A 21,698-nucleotide genomic window follows, 5' to 3' on the forward strand; every position below is an offset into this window, starting at 1 on the left:
CACCCTGCCCTTTTTACACTATTTGGTTTGGTTTTATTTTGTTTGGTTTTGGTTTTGGTTTTTTGAGACAGGGTTTCTCTGTGTAGTTTTGGTGCCTGTCCTGGAACTCACTCTGTAGCCCAGGCTGGCCTTGAACTCACAGAGATCTGCCTACCTCTGCCTCCTGAGTGTTGGGATTAAAGGCATGCGCAACCATCGCCCGGATCTTAAAACTATTTTTTTTAAAGATTTAGCTATTTATTATATATACATATTCTCATTACAGATGGTTGAGAGCCACCATGTGGTTGCTGGGAATTGAACTCAGGACCTCTGGAAGAACAGTCAGTGCTCTTAACCCCTGAGCCATCTCTCCAGCCCCTTAAAACTATTTTTAATTAAATAGTTTGATTACATTAAGCAGTCATCCCTATAGCTGTTTCATCTTGCAAAATGGCAGCTCTGTACCCGTTAAACAATACCACCACCGCCCCGCTCCCAGCCCGCTCCCGGCCCTGCTTCTGCTGTATTTTTACTGATCTGGTCCCCAGTCTCACAAAAACAAAGAAACCGGGACCACAGAGAGATAGGTAGGTCTAAGAAAATAGGACTGTTTATATCTCCTCTTGGAGAAGGGGCGAGAGGGTCACAAGGCCCTCCCCAGAAGTCCCTCAACACTCCCTCCTGCTCCAGCCTGTGCAACGAAACTCTCATCTGGCCTCTGAGGGCCCCTGCACACACATGGCGTAAATACACACATAACTTTTTTAGTCCAAAAAAAAAAGTTTTAATTTTTTTTCTCATTTTTGTGATCTCATTTTCCTGATGCCAAATTTACCAAACCCATCCTTCCTAGATAGAAATTTTTTGAGCCACCAAGACCCACTCCCCAAAACACTTTCCTGACTAACTATTTAAATTATTTATTTTGGGTTTTGTTCTTGTTTTGCTATAGGATCTCGTGTGTCCAGGCTAGCTTCCAACTCGTTGCAGCCAAGGATGACTTTGAAGTCCTGATACTACCACCTCTAACCCTCAAATGCTGGGATGACAGGCCTGTGTCTCTCAACCAAATTCTGGATTATTTTATTTTATTATTCTGAGGCCTTCACCTCCCACAGGGTTTGACAAAATTTGGTGGAGTCTGTGCTGAAATTGCAGAATGCCATGAGACCAGCTTCCCAGAGCTCCTTTATGAACAAGCCCTTTCTTTTAGAGTTTAAATCTTGATAAATGAATGGCTGGTTTTATTTCTTTCTGAATATGGATGCCCAATTTGCTACCCATTATTAGAAAGTTAGTAGCCAGGAGGCTGGAGAGATGGCTCAGCAGTTAAGGGCACTGGTGTCCTTCCAGGGCTCACTCTCAATTCCTGCACCCACATGGCCATGAACAGTAGTCAGTAACTCAGTCCCAGGAGATGCTCTCTTCTGGCGTCTGACATGCAGTGAGTCAAAAGAAACCTTTGAGATTGGAAAGTGACAGTCACTGCTTTGCTAGGCTCAAGGGTCCTATTCTAAGATCTGGCTCTAGATGGCCCCTTGCCAACTTGTGACATGAGCTTGTGAACAGTGGGAGGAAGAGGTCAGATTTATGTCATCACTAGCATGTACAGGTTGCCCAAGGGCAGTCTAGCAAACAGAAAGATTTTCCATTTTAAAACTGAGACATACTGGGCTGTGGTGATGCACTCCTTTTATCTCAGCAGGGAGGCAGAGGCAGGTGGATCTCAGTGAGTTTGAGGCCAGCCTGGTCTACAAAGTGAGTTCCAGGACATCCAGGACTCTTACACAGAGAAACTCTATCTCAAAAAACAAAACAAACAAACAAACAAAGAACTATAAATACACCATCTGACTATGCTGGAAACAAGCTCAAGGTGAAGTTTTCTTTTTGTAAAATTTCACTACGTAGCTAGAATTCCTTACGAAGACCAGGCTAGCCTCAAATTTACGGCTACTATTTTACCTCTGCCTCTTGAGTGTCGGAATAATAGATGTGAGCCACCATGTCCCAATTGGTTATGCTTTTTGAGATAGTCTCAAAAGCCTACTCTGACCTGGATCTTGATTTGTGTGTAGCCCAGGATAGCCTTGAACTCAGCCCCTGAGGCCTAGGATCACAGTCATGCACTACAGAGGGGGAAAGTTTTTGAAGAATGTGAAGAATCGCATGCTCCATTAAAGTCTTACTCTGTGTTTTATTAGCACTTGAGGATAACTGACAAGGATGTACAGTTGTCAAGCAGAACACACGAGAAAGCCGGGAGGGATACGTAACACGCAAGCAAGTTGTAAAAGTCAGAAATGGGGTGCCAACAGAACGAGCTTTCAACCCAAAGCACCATGCTAAAAGGAAATCCAGAACGAACTACAAATCTCTGGAAAGACTTTGCATAGCATTAACACACACACATCCAGTTTATCTCAAGAATCCAGACAAGGTTACAGTGAAGGACAGTGTACAGTGTTTTCTTGGAGGGCATATCATATGCAAAACTAGAAAGCTGTCTCCCTATAACTGTGTTAGAGGCTAAGACTGAGTAGCTCAATAAATACTGTTGTTTGGTTTAAGCTCCTTTAAGCAAACAAATCAACAAGGTGAAAACTGTTTGCTTCAATTCTTACCTTGGAGGGCTGGGAATGTTGCTCAGTTAGTGTCTTGCTTGCCTGACATGCTTGAGGCCCTGGGTTCGACTCCCAGGACCCTGTAGACCCTGCTAGGTACTACACCTGTGATTTCAGCACTCAGGGCAGGTAGAGGCAGGAGGATCAGAAGTTGAAGATTAGTATAACTCATTACTAGAGAGCTTCAGGCTCTCTCTAAAAAAATGCAAGAGGGACACCATATATTTCCTGAATATTGAAATCTCTACTCTTGTTATGTGAAATTCTCATACTTTATATTCCACTATAAGGAATAAGGAAGGGAGGTCCTTTTTCTTTTAAAATAATTCTGGATGTTCATATACCAACAAAACTTTTCTATGCTAATAATATATATGATATCCAGTATCATTTACAAAATTTTTGCATAGACCCTAGCATCTGTTCGTAGTTTTTTGTTTAATCCCATAAACTTTGGGTAGAGTTTGTAAAAGTTCAATGCAGTTATCCCCCCCCCCCCCCCCCCCCCCCCCCCCCCCCCCCCCCCCGCCACCATGCCACAAGCAATTCTAAAAGCATGTCAAGCTATCATGCCAACACTGGACTCCTAAATCAAAAGGGGGTTTAGGACAGTATTTGTGGTTCTGCTATGTGATGCTGTTCCTCACAGTTCTCCAGAACACACCCTGGATTTTGACTAAGTTGAGGTCACAATACTTACCACACCTACTGTAGGAACATTGAGGTCCCATGCATCTGTCTACTTTGACAGCTCTGCTCCCTGCAACTGCCAGATTCAAGTTCTAGGATAACCCAAAGACCCATTAATATCGTATCATGGATGCCAGTCTACTGTGAACTGTATTTTTCCAGAGTTCCAAATGTCTTTTTTATACTAAAATAAAACAAAAAGCCTCTACTGAATGAGCGGATATTTATCTCAGGTACTGAAAAGAAGTATGAGCAGAGAAGCTGATGTAGCACTGTCTGCCAATTCCACCCCAGAGAGGGAAGGCTCCACTGCCATGTGTCTCGAGTCTCCCACAGCAAAGCAACCCTGTGGTCTGTAATCCTCAGCAAGGGCACTCTGCATTCTGATGCTTGCCTCTAATGAGTAGCTGTGTGGTTTCTCAGCCACCTTGCTACTGAACTTCACCCATGGCTTTATTATAAACTGAGAAGAGTCAAAATAGAGCTTCTCAAACAACACAGATTGCTCTGTCTATCTCTAGAGTTTCTGATTAGAAGAGAACACGTTTATTTCTATTTATATATTTTGAGAGTACTCATTCTAAACAAGTTCCCAGGCGATGTTGATAGTCAAGGAACTACGCTTTTGAGAATCATTAATAAAATCTGTATCATCAATACAATTTATATAATTGTCTTTCTTTTGCTTTCAACAGGCTTAAGGGAAAACTTTACCAAATATAATCCAGCATACATACACTATCGTTTAAGTCTTCTAATATTTGATGACATAATTACTGCATAATATTATAGGGGAAGACATTAAGCCTCAGACATGAAACTCCTTGACCCGCACTATACACTGAGGAGTCGGTGGACAGTGTAGGTTTGCCCGTCTCTAAAGTCTCTATTGTGAAGCTGCTGGAACTGCATTTGCTCACAGTTGTAACTCCATTGACTTTTTAAATTCTATTTTCTGTGAGATGCTTTTGTTTTCTGTTCTTAGTCTTTTCATTGCTATTAGCTGGCTCAACTCACCATCAGAATAAGTGAGTGAAGTCTACCTTCTGAAGAGGCAGACCTAAGCGTTTGAGGTAATCAACTCAAGAAACTGACTACGTCCCCAACCAAAAACTTCACGGAGAAGCCAGACTGAAAGAAATGGTCCCTAAAATACCCAGTTAGTGTGGGATGCGTTATCATATAACCCAGTACGTTTGGTACACAGTGACAGCAATTAGAAACGACACAAAAATAAACTCCTTTGTTGCTATTCAAGTTCAAAAAACAAAATCCCTCATTTGATTTATTCAATGAAGACCCATTGAGTTGTCTTAGTTTGATTTAAAAATAATGTTCAAACCCCTAAACAGTAAGAAAATGTTTCAAGCAGTATATTTGGAGCTAGCAGTCAAGGAAGGCTGCTTAATTACATGATGACTCCAGGACCTTCTCAAAAGACCATTGTTCTGAGTTAATTAACATGAATGAAAACAACGGGGCACATTCCCATTAGGGTCAATTACTCAGCCCTAGTCAAGGCAGCCAAGAATTCCCCGGAGGAAAATCCGTCACTGCTGTTCACCTGTGAGACATCTATTGCTCAGGGGGCAGCACTACAGCTGGGAGCCCTCTCCAACGACATCTGCTCCATATTGGATTTGCTGCACTGATGGGCGTGTGTCATGGGTAGAGGTAGAGCTAGTGCCCAGGCAGTCAATAGACCTCTGAGGAGGGGTAGGACACATCCCTGGTGGTTAGGGTTGTCCAGGGGACACATCCACCTTGCTTGTTCTGGTCTCAGACTGGCTGTATGAGTATTAATGTTAAGTTTGTGGTTGCAAAGGGATGAGGGGGTGGTTAATAGGGAAAGGCCCCCTTAGCAGGGCCCAGCAGTGGATTCGTGGTTTGCTAGGAGTTTGGTCTTTGGAGGGGCAGACTTTATCTCTCAGAGGCATGTGACTGCCCACCATCCTCATCTCTCAACTTCGGTCCCTTCTGTAGTGGGGCAGACACAGTGATACCGTTTTAAATGCGTAAGGCTCAATATGGGTGGGCTATGATCGCCTACTTGAGACAGGTCCACCTCCACATTAGCAAAGTTGACTGCTCACTCATATCAGCCTGTGGAGACACCTTGCCCATTTTTCTTTTCTTTGGCCTTAGGTCAAGGTGATTCTCCTGCCTCGGTTTCCAAAGGGCCAGAATTACGGGTGTGAGTTACCACACCTGGCTAAGCATGGCTTACTTTTCAGCTGCGTCTTTCCTTTTCACTTGTTGCTCCCTGTGTGATCAGGAGCCACCCAAGTAATTAGAAAGAGTTGGGGAAATATACTTTGTTCATCAAAAACAAACAAACAAACAAAACCTAAAATGGAAATAAAGGTTTTTAAGAAGGAAAGAAAAAAGAGAGAAAAAGGAATCCGGTTCAAAACAAGAGTAACATGAATGTTTATTTTTCAGTCTTTCTTCACTGGATATAATTTTCCTTTCCCAACTGGTAAAGATTAGATGTCGGGGAGTAGGAGAAGAAGACGGAGGGGAGAACAGTGGGCGGTATGTAAAATGAAAATTAAACTTTAAATAAACAAGTAAACCTTTAAAAAATTCAGTGAAAAAAATTAGATGTCAACAAGAATTACCATTTGTGTGTGTGTGTGTGTGTGTGTGTGTGTGTGTGTGTGTGTGTGTGTGTGTGTGTAAGTGACTTTGTCATGTGCTAGATGTATTACCTGGCATTTGTCATGTGGTCAGTGAGGGGAGAAGTGAGCCTAAATGGTAATGGAACACTACACATACCAGAAGACTCAATTATAACGCATTTATCTAGCTAGAGTGAACTTGCTTGGGTATGGTAACTCACTCCTGTAATCCCAGCACTCGGGAGGTAAAGAAAGGAAGAGCAGGAGTTCCAGGTCACCACCAGTTACACCACAAGTTCAAAGACAGCTTGGGTGGTCTCAAAAAAACAAAGAAAAACAAAACAAAACAACAACATCACCAAAAACAACAACAAAACAACAATAACAAAACCAGGGCCTGGAGAGATGCTCAGCAGCTAAGAGCATTGCCTACTCTTGCGGAGAGGACTTGGGTTCAATTCCCAGTACCCACATGGCAGCTCACAACCATCCATAAATATAGTTCCAGAGGATCCCATGTTTTCCTCTGGCCTTGATGCACACTAGGCATGCAGTACCCATACACACATGAGGCAAAACACTCATGCACATAAAATAAAATTAAATCTTTAAAACAAAACATTTCTTTTTGTTGTTGCTCTGAAGAAAATGGTTAATGACTACAGACACCGCATAACTGGGAATCCAGCAAAGAGGAGAGGAATGTCCTTCTTTTCTTTTATCACAAGATCCAGGACCCTTTATTCCCAGTCCTGAGCTGCCAGACTTCCACAGCACACTTTGAGGTTTTTCGTTTCAGACTAACGATTCCGTTTTCCTGATTCTCATTGAACAGGACGACCATCTGTTACGTGCCACAGGCCAATTCAGAATTGAGAGTTGGAGTTCTTGGTCTTCGCCTGGCTCTGCTCTCGGGGGGCTAGCAGTCTTTGTGAAGCTTCATGTGGGCATAGAAAGCTTCTTGATCCAGGAAGCCTTTCCCACAAATGCCACAGGAGCCATGGTCCTCCTCCTTGTGTGAGCGCCGGACATGGCTGTCGTGGGCAGCGTGGGATGCAAAAGGTTTACCACAGTGCCTGCACTTGAAGGGCTTCTCGCCTGAGTGCTGTCTGATGTGTGTGCGGAGGATGCTGGAAGCAGTGAACTTCTGCAGAGGGCGGAAACAGAAGGAAAAGCCAACTTCCGTGGGCTGAACAACACAACAGAGGGGCTCATTTCATTGCAACGGACACATCGGCGCTTTTTTTTTTTTTTTTAAATGAGAAACTGATTTTGCCTGGTGGTGGTGGTGGTGGTGGTGGTGGTGGTGGTGGTGGTGGTGGTACACACCTTTAACCCCAGCACTTTGGAGGCAGAGGTAGGTGGATCGCTGTGAATTCGAGATCAGCTTGGTCTACAGTGTGAGTTCCAGGACAGCCGGGGATGCATAGAGAAATCTTGTCTCAAAACTAAAAAAAGGAAAGGAAAGGAGAGAGAGAGAAAGAGAGGGGGAGAGAGAGAGAGAGAGGAAGGAGACTCTGATTTTCTGTCTATATGGAACATTTGTGTGACGTCAAGAGCAGTGACCTTAATAAAGAAAGGACTGGACTGGGCAAGTGAAATGGCTCAGCAGGTAAAGGAGCCTGGTGACCTATGTTTGATCCCTGGGACCCACACATAGAAGGAAAGAACTGACTCCCCAAAGTTGTACTCTGATCTCCCATCATGGCACCTGTCTCCCTTCCTCCACGCATACACAACACTAAATAAACTGAATGTAATTTTAAAAGGACAACTTTTTCGTCCTGGCCAGTTTGAGTGCCACACATTAAAACAGAGCATCTTCAGAGGTTCTTCACCAGGACTGCTAGGTAAAGATGCGGATTGTTGGGCTGGGTTAGCTCAGTGATAGGGTGCTTGCCTTGCCGTTTTGAGTCCCTGGGTTTGATCTCCAGGATCATAAAGCGGGGAGGGGGGCACACTGTAAACCTTAACCCTAGACAGTGTGACCCAAAATATCTAAGGTATGATCTGAGAGCAGCGTGGAAGCAAGCAATTCTGGTTTTGGAGACTGGAAAGGGCACAATAGGGTCTCACCATGTAGCTCAGGCTGGCCTTGAACTCATGGGCAATCCTCTGGCTCCCAAGTGCTGAGTTTAGAGGCCTTTGTCATTATGCCCACTCTAAACAAGCAGTTCTGTGTACTTGAAGAGAGTGGTGTTAGTGAGGAAAAGCTAATGTTGCTTAGTATCTTTGCACCCAACGGTTTCTAATCGGTTTCCTTCTTTTTGATTTCAGTCTTTGATACTGTTGGTGGTGTTGAGATAAGGTCTCTCTGTGGTGCCAAGGCTGGCTTTGAACTCATTATCTTCCTGTGGTTGCCTCCTCAGCACTGAGATTACAGGTGTGTACCACCGAAATTTAAACTTTGATTGTAGGTTTGCAGTAAATTGTAAAATGCGCAGGGCGGTGGTGGCGCATACTTTTAATCCCAGCACTCGGGAGGCAGAGCCAGGAGGATCTCTATGAGTTCGAGGCCAGCCTGGTCTGCAGAGTGAGATCCAGAACAGACTACTTTTTTAGTCCAAGAATTCCCACCCCCATTCCCTTTTGCAGCCACAGGGATACCCTCCTTTTCTACTTCCTTAGGCTGTGACAACCACAGACGTGTTCTCAGTCTCAAAATCTTGACACGCATGGATCATGCAATGTGACCTTCCAGGACTCATTTTTCCCACCCAGCACAGCTCCCAAATAACCATCAAAGTTATGTTTTTCAATAGTTCCATTATTCTTTCCTTGTGTGATATGCAGCAGTGAGTGGATACATCCCAGACTGTCACCTCTGACACTGGACATCAGGCTTGTCTCCAGATTGGGGCCATGATGTTTCTTTGTTGTTATTTGTTTTTTGAGTTGGGAGGGGGGGTCTCAAAAAGCCTAGGGTGAGACTTTGTTTTACATTTGTTTGTTATGGGGGGTATAGGTTAAACAAAAGATATGCAAGTTGGTTCTCCTCTTCTACCACGTGGGTCCTGGGGGTCAAGCTCAGGTTGTCAGACTTGGCAAGAGGCACCTTTCCCCTTCCATGCCTGATCCTCACATGTTGGGGTTGCAGGCATGTCCTGGCTTAGACTGAATGCTTTGCTCCCCTCTGGGAAATTTGGCAGTGTAGTGGTATTTGCTTCGCCCATGACCTTGGGCTATACAGCCCAAAGTGACCTCTTATAAGGGGTTGGAGAAGGGTCACATGCCCCTTCTCCCTGCTCCTGCCTGTGAGGTGGGTTCACTCCAGTCAGATCAGAGGACAACTTCCCCTGTCTACTCCATTCTGTATTCGAGAGTGTATCTCCTCAATTTATATCTTAATAAATTCTATTACCCATTTAATAGACTCACGTGGATTAATTGTAATATGACAGTCTCTCTAAGGCCCCCTTGTGGTGGTTTGAAAGAAAATGGCCTTCAAAGAGAGTGGCACTATTAAGAGGTGTGGCTTTGTTAGAGTAGGTATGGCCTTGTTGGAGGAAGTGTGTCACTGAGGAGGCAGACGTTGAGGTCTAGTGTATGATCAAGCCATGCCCAGTGAGACAGACCACTTCCTGTTGCCTGCAAGTCAAGATGTAGAACTCTCAACTACTTCTCCAGCACCATGTCTGCCTGCACACTGCCATGCCACACCATGATGATAATGGACTAAACCTCTGAAAGTATAAGCCACCTCAATTAAATGTTTTTCCCTTATAAGAGTTGCCATGGTCATGGTGTCTCTCCATAGCACTAAAACCCTCTAACTAAGACACCCCTCTTTTCCCTTTATAGCATTATTGTAGGACCTGAAAATGCCAAAGGATAGAAATAAGCCTAGAGTGCCACTCTCCAATGGGACTGTGCTCTGTGGATGTACTATCCACCTTATACCTGTGGCTTCTGGGCACTTAAAGTTTGGCTAGTGAAACCAGGGAGGACATTTCCTATTACTTCCCCTTCTTTTTGTTGTTGTTGTTTTCTTTCTTGCTGTGTAGTCTAGGCTGGCCTTGAACCCATAATCACTCCGTCTCAACCAGAGATTGCAGACAGACTCCACTGTGCCTGGGTGTTTTCACTTCCGTGCCCTCAAACACCCACATAGGGAGAAGATCAGCTACACACTGAACAACACAGATGCACATTGCCAATTAAAACACTTTATAATATTCCTAAAACATGCTCAAACAATTGTCCATTCCAGAATCCAAACCCTTAATCCCTCTCTACCTCTATTGCTTGATATTCTGTGATGCAAAAATCCGATGTCACCCCCTGCAATGTCCATCTAGAATGATCAGCAGCAGTATTAGTAGCCAACACTTCAGTGGTTACAATTAGTCCAGCATGGTGATGTAAGGTTGTTGTTGTTGTTCGTTTTTTTTTTTTGTTATTGTTTTTGTTTGTTTGTTTTTCAAGACAGGGTTTCTCTGTATAGCTTTGCGCCATTCCTGGAACTCACTCTGTAGCCCAGGCTGGCCTCGAACTCACAGAGATCTGTCTGGCTCTGCCTCCCGAGTGCTGGGATTAAAGGCGTGAGCCACCACCGCCAGGCTTACTTTATCTTTTTGAGACATGGTCTCACTTTGTAGTCCTAGATGGCCTAGAATTCACTTGAAATGTGTGCTGGTTGGTAATCAACTATTTACCCAAGATGAATTACAAGTCAGATTTCATGATTCCGATATCAGACGGCCGACAACAGACGAGGTCTCACCTACCTTTGTACAATACACGCACTGGTATGGCCTGTCTCCAGAGTGCACGCGCATGTGCTTGTTCAGGCTGGAAGACTGCGAGAAACTCTTCCCACATGTTGAACACTAAGAAGGAAACAAAAATTAGAGTGGACATTTCATCTTCCCCCCAACAATTCTGTCTCAACATCATGTTTTTCTGGAGGCAAGAGAAGTTTTAAAAATCGGTTACTTATTTATTTGTACAAAGAAAGGATCTTTCTATGTAATCCTAGCTGTCCTGGAACTCTCCTTATGTAGACCAGGCATGCCTCAAACTCTCAGAGCTCTGCCCCCTCTGACTCCCGGGTCCATGCCCTACTATTCAGCTGGTGGCTCCCAGAAGCGAACTCAGGGTGTCAGGCTTTCAGGTCAAGCGTTATAACCCTGAGCCACACTGACAGCCCAAGAACGGTTGTCTTGATTCTGTGCACACCTGTCAGTCACCAGGACCCTGGCTGATCGTGCTAAGCTGCTCAAGCCAGCCTAGAAGATGCCTCAGGCCTTCCTAAGTGTAGAGATTACAGAGCTACTTTATCTCGAAGGACAAAGTTGTCAAGTGTGTACCAATCATCTTTTAATGTTAGCAGCTGTGGTTCAGTGGTGGAGCACCTGTTTAGCATGTGCTCACACTGTGTTCAACCCCTAGCACCCAAACTGAAACCAAACCCGATATCCAAAGTTCTGTATGTCTGTTTCTCTTGAGATTTCTTCTTCTGGTGAAATCAAGTATTAATATTGGCTTAAAAAAAAGAACAACTCTCTGGATGTAACTGACCTGGAAAACCACAGGAAATTCAAGGTGAGGCATTCCTTGAGTAGCTGAGATGGCTGTTGTCTCCTGGGTTCAGGAGAGAATTCAGGGTAGATTTAAAACCCCTGGTTAAGCAGTGCTTTTGTTATTGTGAAGGATGAAATGGCTTAGTAAAACTCATGCAAAGAGAAGGGACCCAAGAACCTTCCTGTGCCTGGGGAGAGGGTGTAATGGGTTCTTGAGCATGAGGATGTGAGTTCAAATCCCCAGCACTCATATAAAAAGCCAGGTGTGGCCAAGCACACCTGTAACCCCTAGGCTGCGGGAGGCTGAGACAGGAGGATTGCTGGGCTTTGCTGGCTGCCAGCCTAGCTCCGGTTCACTGAAAGACTTTTTCCCAGAATACTACAGCAGGAAGTGATAAATGAGAACTAGACTCCAAACAGGTACACACAGACACACAGACACAGACACAGACACACACACACACACACACACACCACATTAAACAACAACAAACAAACAACCCAGAATTTAGGGCCTAGAGAGCTGGCTTTGATGAGGAGCACTTGCTGTTCTAGCTGAGGACCTACACTACAGTTTGGTTCCCAGCACCCACATGGTGGCTCACACCTGGCTGTCAGTTATAATTCTAGTTCCAGGGGATCTGATGCCCTTTTCTGGTTTCTGTAAGCAACTGAATGCTTACAGAATACACATATATACACACATATGTGTACAAGATACACATATATACGGGTAAAACACTGATATAAAAGTAAGTAAATACTTAAAAAAAATAAAAACAAAACAAAAAAGAATTTAAAACTATGGTCCAGTTGCAGAACACAGTCCAATTCAGAAATATTAAAATGTGGAAAACTACAAACCTTAGCCTTAGTATAAAATGCCTTATAAAATACTATTACAAGAGACTGGAGAGTTGACTTGGTTAAGAGCATGAACGCACTTGCAGAAGACCCAAGTTCAGTTTCCAGCACCAACGTTATGGCTCACAACCACCTTTTACTCCAATTCCAGGGGCCTCGATGGCCTCTTCTTACCTCTCAGAAACTTCACAAGCGCAAACCCACACATATACACATAATTTAAAAAATACTGTAACAAGAACATGTAGTCCCGTCCTTTCTTTAAGGATGAAGTTGATTTTGTCCTTTTGACCAAGTCTGGTGAAGCCATAGGTGTTTGGGATGGCAGATAAGGACTCCCGGGCATCATTACTGCTTCTCATCCTTACAAAGACCGTGGTCTGTGATCATGGCTTTCCTTTCTTTGGACCATTCCAATGCTTCCTCTGTAGCAGTGACTAACTACCTAATGCCTGACTGGGTGGGTATGGAAAAAATGTACAATGCTTCCTCTGTAGCAGTCACTAACTACCTAATGCCTGACTGGGTATGGAAAAAATGTACAGCTGCAGCCGGGCAGTGGTGGCACACGCCTTTAATCCCAGCACTCGGGAGGCAGAGGCAGGAGGATCTCTATGAGTTCGAGGCCAGCCTGGTCTACAAAGCAAGTTCCAGGACAGCCAGGACTCTGTTACACAGAGAAACCCTGTCTTGAAAAACCAAAAAAAAAAAAAAAAAAAAAAATGTACGGTTGCTGAATTCCCTCCTCAGTCTCCAGTACAAATCACAGCCCTTCTGTTCTGGATTTAGCCCCAAGCCTCCTTTGATGTGGGATAATCTTTATGTACACTGTAAAGACATGTCTCTGCCTAAATTGATTTTGATTGGTTTAATACAGAGCTGAATGGTCAATACCTGGCAGGGGACAATGGGCGGGACTTCCAGGGAGGGTGGAACTTGGGATGAATCTGTGTGCTTGGGAGACGCCAGCAAGATGCAGAGCAAGTTGGACCAGAGAGCGGGAGAGAGGTAAAAGCCACGTGGCAGAATGTAGATAAACAAAAACAGGCTAATTAAGTTATAAGAGTTAGTTGGGAACAAACCTAAGCTAAAGGCCACCTTTTCATAATTAATAGGTCTCCATGCCATTGTTTAGGGGCTGGCAGGCTAAGAAAGGCTGACTACTCTCCTCTTCCTTGGGCACCTTTCCTAATCCAGGAGCCCATGCCTACCTGTTTCTCCTTCCGTCCTGGGCACAACTACTGACCCAGGCTCAAACATCTGCCTCTCCCACAGCACCATGGTGAGGCAGACAGGGACTCCAATCAGTCCCGAGAGCCCCTCTCTATGTATTCAGGATAGGGGTGTGTGAAAGTAGAATATAGAGATGAACATCAAACCAACCACTCACCAGGTAGGGCCGGTGCCTCTCATGGACATGAAGAATGTGGATCCGGAGTCGGTCACGCTTCTCGAAGGATCTTTGGCAGAGAGAACATGGAAACTTCCTATCCCCCTTGTCCACACAGGGAGTGTACTTGAGGTGCTTATCTCTGTAGTATTTGTAGGTGAACACCTTGCCACAGCGTTCACATGTGTAACCTTCGGCAGACTCTGTCAAACACAGGGGTGTAAGTGCTGGAGGGTGTGTTAACCACCTTCCTCCTCTTCAGTTCCTCAAACAGGATTCAAAAAGCCATAAACAGCTGGGCATGGCGGTGCCTTTAAATTCCAGCGCTTGGGAGCAGAGGCGGGTCTCATGAATTCACACTTACTGAGTCTTATCCATAGGAGAGATAGGTCACAGAGTGATAGACAGACAAGCCCAGAAGGGTAAATCTGGTTTTGTCAATGGAGAAGAAAGGAAGAGCACAGAAGTTAGAGGCAAAGTGTCAGATCCAGGTGTCTGTGCCAGGAATGACGTCATGACCAGAGTCAGGAAGGTCAGGCAAGCTACAGCAAAACTGTAGCTCCAAACAAAGACAACTCAAACCCCAACAAACAAGAGGTGTGAATGTGTTGGGGAGAGGCCAGAGAGCATCTCCAAAAGTACCACATAAGACCACCCTGGATTCTAGCACCAGAGATCTTCCTGTCTGCCCTCTAGGGAGCCAAGAGTGAGCATAAGCAAGAATCTGCAGGAAAAGCATGCCTTTAATCCCAGCACTGTGGGGAAAGAGGTAGAGGCAGGTGATCGCTGGTCTACAAAGCAAGTTCCAGGACAGCCAGGGGCAACACACAGAAACCCTATCTCAAAACAAAACAAAACAAAAAATAAAAATAACCTCAGGAATGCCTGAATCTGACCAGCTTCACTAGTGCGCCCCTCCCCCCATCTCTGCTAGAAGAAACAATAAAAGCTGGGGACCCCCTCAGCAACAAGGAAAGCTGAGCAGCAAAGAACTAAGAGCAGACCAGCTGCCTGGAAGAGGTTTAGACCAACCCAGGGACCTGGAAAGGACTCTCCAGCCTGCTGAGCTGCCTGCGGGCTGCAGTGTGCTCCAGGATCCCAGCTTTGTGCTGCAGTTCCTTTGCTGGGCTGGGCTTAGTGACACAGGCCTCTTTGAGTCATTTCTGTTCCATCTCCAGGCTATTCAAATAGTGTGGGAAGGCGCCCACCAACCCCACCAAAATGCCTGAAAAAGGAATTTGATTTTCTTATTTTTCTTTTATGTGCATTGGTGTTTTGCCTGCATGTATGTCTGTGTGAGGGCAGTTGTAAACTGTCATGTGGGTGCTGGGAATTGAACCCAGGTCCTCTGGAAGAACAGCCAATGCTCTGAACTCTTAGCTGAGCCATCTCTCCAGCCCCAGGGATTTAATTTTTGTTTGGGACAGGATCTCCCTGTGTAGTCCACACTAGACTTGAACTTGAAATCATTCTGCTTTTTAACCTCTCAGTCTGATGATTACAGGATGTACACCACTATGCCCAACTCTTTCTTGTACTATTAATCTGTAAAAACATTGATCTTGGGCTGGGGTGTGGATCAGTGGTAGAGCATCCTTCAGCCTTGGGTTTGGTTCAAACCCCATCACAGCAGTAGAACCAAAATAGAGTCATATTAACAGAAAACACAGGAAGTCACTTGTAAGACTTCTCAATAAATTAATCGTTAAAAGCTACCTTTCACACAGTGTCCAAATGTGTGTCATGGGCTGGGTGTGGAGGCACATACATTTAATCTCAGCACTCAGGAGAGAGAAGCAGGCAGAACTCTTGTTTTTGTTCTTTTGAGACAGGGTCCCCTCTGCAGGCCAGGCTGGCCTCACACTTGTAATAATCCTCCTGTCTGAGCTAGGATTACAGGCATGAATCGCCACAGTCACTTTGAGTTTTTTTTTTTTCCATAAATTTCCCACAGAGAAACCATTCATTATATACATATTTTTCTAAATTTCATTTTTTACTTCTATGTCAAAAACAGTTGAAGTATTTTCTGGAAGTGACAGAGACAGACTTTATTGGTTTGGCGCTGAGGATGAGAGAATTTGGATCTCCACAGACCACAGAGAATTGCTCCATCTTCTGCAGCCCTGTTCCTGCTCTGTGCACCTGCTGGAGAAGTTGGCGGAGGCCTCACCCTCTCCCCACATCCTCAGGCTTCTTCAGACCATGGGAGAGCCTGTTCATCACCTCCTGCCTGGTCACCTGTAGAGGTCTCCTGTTGTCCCAGGTCCAGACTTTGAGTCACCTTCTCTCTCCCTCTGCCCTATGGATCCCTTATTTCACTCTCATTCCTAAGCAGCTTTTCCTAATCCAGTTACACTGTCCTTTTCCTTCAATCTGTACACACTGAGAGCAGGATCCTGGGAAATTTAGGAATTTATGGGCCTTCCCTGCACTGGAGGGCATAGGTCTAGCAGGAATACAGGCATGTTGACCATCACCATAGTGTGACACAGTTTACATGCTGTTTTACCTGCTCTTTGGGCCATTTATTAAACTATAGTGATGCTGTCTTATTATACATACAGTACTTTACATTTGCCCCCACCTAGTAGTAGGTCAGTAGTTTCCAAACTCTTGTGTATAACAACTAGTCGGACAGGTGATATCCAGGAATAACTTTCAAGCTGAGTGTGGTGGCACACACTTTAAATCCCAGCATCCTCGAGGTGGAAGCTTCAAACTCAAGAGTTTGAGGTTAGCCTAGTCTACATAGTGAGTTCCAGGACAGCCAGAGCTACTTAGTGAGGCCCTGTATCAAAAAACTAAAATAAACAAATAAAAGTTCAAAGCTGGGCATGGCTTTACATGCCTATAATCCTACCACTGGGGGTTGGAGGTGGGAAGATCAGTTCAGCCATCCTGGACTGCATGAGACCCTGTCTCAGGCCAAACTCAAACTGGAGCCTGGAAATCAGGTCAGTAGCACAGCACCTTTGGAGCATTAGTCTGAGGACTCAGCACCACTTTTCTAAAAACAGCAAATTCCGGAGACGTATCCCTAGAGTGGGCTGGTGGTCCTCTGTCTCCTTGCCACTCAGATGTGATCCAGGGACCAGCAGCTTCCTCTGGAAACTGAGCAAGAAGCATAGAGTCTCAGGCCCCACCTCTGACTAGAACTAGCTAACATCTCTACAAGATCTTCAAGAACACACACACACACACACACACACACACACACACACACACACACACACCCCAAAGCTTAACAGTCAGGGGCACCCCTGTATTTCCAACACTTGGGAAGCTGAGGCAGAAGGTTCTGAGTTCAAAGTCAGTCTGGGCTACATAGTGAGACTGTTTCAAGAAGAAACCAAAACCAAAAGAGAGAGAGAGAGAGAGAGAGAGAGAGAGAGAGAGAGAGAGAGAGAGAGAGAGAGAGAGAGAGAGTTGAAAGCTGAAGCCTAGACTATTATTTTTCAAGTTCACCACAATTAAAATTCATCTTAGGTGCTAGATGTGGTGAGGTTTTTATTTTTGTTGCTTTGTTTTGTGTGAGACACAGTCTCACAATGTGATTCTGACTAGACTGTCACTCATACTATTTAGATGAGGCTGGCCTCAGACTCAGAGATCTGTCCACCTCTGTCTCCCAAGAGCAGGGATTAAAGGCTTGTGCAGCCACACCCGGTTTAGGGGCTGGAAGTACATGTAATTCTTAATCGTAGAGTATTTATATAGGATGCAGGAGGCCTCAGCCTGAGAAAAACACTGTTTTAACTGGACACCCTGCTTCACATAATGTATCTATATCAAACAAAAGCTTAACAACGCTTAGTATTTCTTAAGTGATTTTCATCAATATTTTTCTATTCTAATTTCTTTCTTTTTTTTCTTTAATGCTCCCTTCAATCACTAAATTGATTTTCTACCCTACTAAGTTACTGCAGCCCACCATTTGAGAAAGCTGGCCTGAGCAGGGATGCATCAAACTGGCTTACTCACAGTACACTGGCACATATTCATTTATTTTACTTTTATTCTCAAGAAAGGGTGGGGGTTGGGGAGACAGATAACTGCAGAGAGATGGCGATGTCCCACCTCTACTGAGTGGGGTCTCATTCTTACAAATCCCCTTTATTTGGTCTCCTCGATTTCGGCTGGGAATCTTTAGGGAAAGAACCCAGTTCTTACACTAGCAGATTCTCATTGGACAGAGGAAGACACTCACCCTCAGGGGGCTCAGACAGCTGCTTGCCTTGCTCAGTGACCTGGAGGCTCATGGGAATTTCCAGAAACTTCTCATAGCAGTTTCCGTACCACACCAGCAGCTCCTGGTTCTGGTGGATTTCTTTGCAGCTCTCATAAAATATCTGTCCTTGGTGTTGCACTGCAACCAGGTTCTGCTCCTTGGGGAAGCGGGCACAGTTGACATAGGACATCCAGTTCCCGGAGCCCTTTCCGTCGATAAAGTGGCTCAGGCTGCCATCTTCAAAGATCTAAATGAAGTAAGACATCGCGTCTGCTCTTGGTGTTCATTTTGTTTTGAGACAGCATCTTGCTATGCACCTGATCCTGGCCTCAAACCCGTGCCTCTGCCACAGCTGCCTGAATTCAGGGACTGTAGGAGCACACTGCCATTCCCAGCTAGGCATGAACTTTTGATTTCTACTTGTTTTCTTTTTGCCTGATCTATACAATACATTTAAACTTTATAACCAAAGTTCCTATTACAGAACAGAGTTTCATAAATCAGATTTCTATATCAGAAGTTGCATATAAATCTCCGTAAGCTTAAGTAAGCATTTCTTTTTTGCACAGGGTCTCATGTAGCCCAGGTGGGACTTGAATTTAAAATATAGTCAAGGATGGCCTTGAACTGCTAATCCACCAGCTACCACCTCTAGAGTGCCGCTGTGTGCCTCAGTACTGGGGACTGAATCAAGCATTTTAGGTATTCCAGGCAAGCATTCTCTCTAGTCCCTCCATAGATTATATAATAACATACCTTAAATATATATGTATGGTGGTACACGCATTTAATTCCAGCACTTGGGAGGCAGAGAGGCAGGAGGATCTCTGTGAGTTCAAGACCAGCCTGGTCTACAAAGTGAGTTCTAGGACAGCTGGGGCTGTTACATCAAGAAAAACCCTGTCTCAAAACAACAACAAAAAAACCAAAAAGGATTCAGGCCTTTATCCCCCCCCCCTTTTTTTTTTGCCTTTATCCCATATGGTTAGCATATGTTAATTTTGTAAGCAAGGGTAAAGAACATAAAGAGGTTTTATTTAATCCCAGCTCTTAAGGGTGCTGATGAATCTTCTTCTGTGCAGTGTGCAGTGTGCAGGCTTCGGGATGGAGCTGCAGTTTCGCTCTCCCAAGACAGCAGCCTCAGCACCTCTCCTAGTTCATTGGACGTCACCGTTTGATTCAGGTGTTCCACATTGCCTGAACTTCAAATTATCTTCCTAAACTATATTCCAGGGAAGCTCAGGGTCAAGGTATTGAGGAGGTTTTAAATTATCTGGTTATCCTGACGAATGGTTTCTATAAATGGAATGCCGCTGATTTCTCACCAGCCTCCCTTAGACGGTCACTAATGTGGGAAGTGTCCAGTTTGCTTATTTTGTTAATCCTTGGATAATTTTATATGAAAGCCTACAATTTATTTTTCTTTTCCATAGCATACTCTTAGCACTCTCTCATATTTAAAGCACCAGATTTAATATAAATATAACATACATGCATAAATATAACATAGCATAGTAATTCTTTAAATGTGCATTCCATGGCTGTTCTGTACAGATTAAAATCACCCACTGCAAAACAGATTGGTGTCCTGCCAGAGTGAACATCCATTGTCTTTCTCAGCAGGGAGCAAAGGCCTTTAAGGGTACCGGCCCCTCAGGTCACCCTCCCCAATTTCAGCAGACCCACCAGAAACGCACTTACCTCCCACATCCTGGAGTTGTCCCTGTGTGTCTTGACTTCGCTGGCATTGACCACTTTACCTTGAAAGGGTCCAAATCTCACTCCTTTGGCAATGAAGTTACTACAGAACACGCCAAAGTGTGGGACATCCCCAAACGTGGTCTGCATGAGGCAGAGACCTAGGAACCCAAGGCATGGAGGAAAGGGGAATGAACCAGTGCTTCAGCATTAGTTCTGAGAAATAAACACAGACAAGGAGTGCAGCCTACCTTCTGGAAGCTGAAGGGAGTCTTTGTCCAGAGTTTTAGGAAGACGATTAGACCCTAGAAAAAGATAGCCTTAAATTATTCTAAGGAGAAATCAATGTATGGGGAGTTGCCTTCCTGAGTGGGTTCCTTATTTCGGATTTGCTTTGATGTGTACCCATCCTTCATTGTTTTTCTTGCTCCTTTGATACAGGCTTTTTGTGCACCATTGCTCATCTGTCACTCAGAACACCCTTTGGACAAGGTTTTGTGGGGAATTGACTCCCTTTTGCAAACTTGAGAATCAGAGACAGTGCTTTTCTGAAGTCAAAAGCTGCCGGGTTGGGGTTGGAGATTGAGCTCAGTAGTAGAGCGCTTGCTCAAACGCAAGGCCCTGGGTTTGGTCCTCAGCTCCGAAGGGCAGCTACCGGGTATGAATTTCTGGAGGCTATCATGCAGATACTTTGTACATCCACCAGAACCACTGAGTGAAACCGTTTTGCTCCTAGTCTTCAGAGCTCACTGAAACCAACCTCAGGAATTGCACAGTTAATCGGGGAGGACCCGAGAAGCCAGCCTAGAGCAGGAGGTTCTGAGGGACGGCCTGCTCAGCTGAGATCCACTTTGAGGTACTCTTCAACACTGTGTAGCCCAAACCTGTTCCGCCCCACCCAGACCCTGGATGTAGATTTCCTTACCAGAGCTGTCTGTGGGAACCAGCATGCCTGAAATTGCATGGTGTAGGCCAGTTGGGTGCCTCGGACTTGCAATGACCCCATATAGAACGAAGCGCAGTTCCTCCTCGGAGAAGTTGAAGCTGGGAAGAGGCAGCTTCCCCTCTTGGCTCAGGGTTTGAGGGACCGACATTGACTGGGAGGTCTTCAGACCATCGGGTAATAGGGAAGCAATCACCGGGGGTGGCAGAAGTAGATTTTCAGCTCCCCACCACTGGCCTCCGTTGCTTTGGGCGCCAATGGGGACCAAATTTTGGCTGCTGTAAGTGCTGCGCGTGTACTCAGGGCTGTCTAGAAATCGCGGTACCTCGGGAGTAAAGTGAGGAATTGGGTACCATGGTGACAGCTTGTTGTACCAGGGCAGATTATAGAGTGGCTCGCTCGGCACAGCCAGACCCGGGTTCAGCAAGGGAGGAGCCACACGAAACACATTGAGCGGGGCCATCGCCTGGGACGCAGGAATTGCCTCCGCCAGCTTCCCGAAAGACTGAAAATCCTCCTCGGTGGTGGCGGCGAGGTTCCTGTAGTGGCTGTAGCCCGGGAAAGACGTGTAGTAGGGAGCCAGGTGCTGGGGTCTACTTTGGGGCAGATTGTTAGCCTTGTCCTGGGACTTGCTGTCACCCGGAGGCGGACGTAGGGCCATCGCAGGCTGAGCTTCACCGATCTGCGGGAAACCGAGGCCTCTCGCTGAGTGCAGGGTCCTAGGTGGTCTTACCTATTTTCTTTTTCCCACCCCAGCCAGCCCCAGGTCAAAGTTAATGGACAAACTTCCCAATTCGATCCCGCCAACCCTAACTCGGAAAAACAATGCAAAAGGCACAAAAAACCAAATACCTCAAACCTCTAACGAAATTCTGCCTCAATCTCGCCCAACTGGATGGTGCTGGGTCGGGTCGCCTTCTCCTTTGCTCCCGAAACCGCCTTGGCTAAGGACTACTGGTTTCCAATGCCTGCTGTCCACCTGATTCCCCCAACCCGGCTCCTGCAAAACGCGTTTCATTTGTTCCTCCCTTCTACTCCTCAGTTTAACAAACGGCTCCTCCAGGGTCTCTAGACCCTTCTTTACCCAGATAAGTAGGGCAAGGCCGTGCACCCGTTTCGGAGCAGGCTGTGGC

General features: G+C 45.4%; 1 protein-coding gene across 1 annotated transcript; it reads right to left on the reverse strand.

Moving 5' to 3' along the window:
* Window positions 1–6,769: 6,769 nt before the first annotated feature.
* Window positions 6,770–21,234, reverse strand: Prdm14 (PR/SET domain 14). The gene is made up of 7 exons (XM_052718858.1): window positions 20,548–21,234; window positions 19,874–19,927; window positions 19,626–19,783; window positions 17,904–18,171; window positions 13,694–13,896; window positions 10,645–10,746; window positions 6,770–7,064 (listed from the first exon to the last, which is right to left on the reverse strand). The coding sequence occupies exons 1-7, from the start codon at window positions 21,224–21,226 to the stop codon at window positions 6,837–6,839; spliced, it is 1,692 nt and encodes a 563-aa protein (XP_052574818.1). The 5' UTR covers window positions 21,227–21,234; the 3' UTR covers window positions 6,770–6,836.
* Window positions 21,235–21,698: the final 464 nt, after the last annotated feature.

This window comes from Peromyscus californicus, unplaced genomic scaffold (genome assembly GCF_007827085.1).
Source record: "Peromyscus californicus insignis strain IS unplaced genomic scaffold, ASM782708v3 Scaffold_5__1_contigs__length_169319896, whole genome shotgun sequence".
Classification (NCBI taxonomy): domain Eukaryota; kingdom Metazoa; phylum Chordata; class Mammalia; order Rodentia; family Cricetidae; genus Peromyscus; species Peromyscus californicus.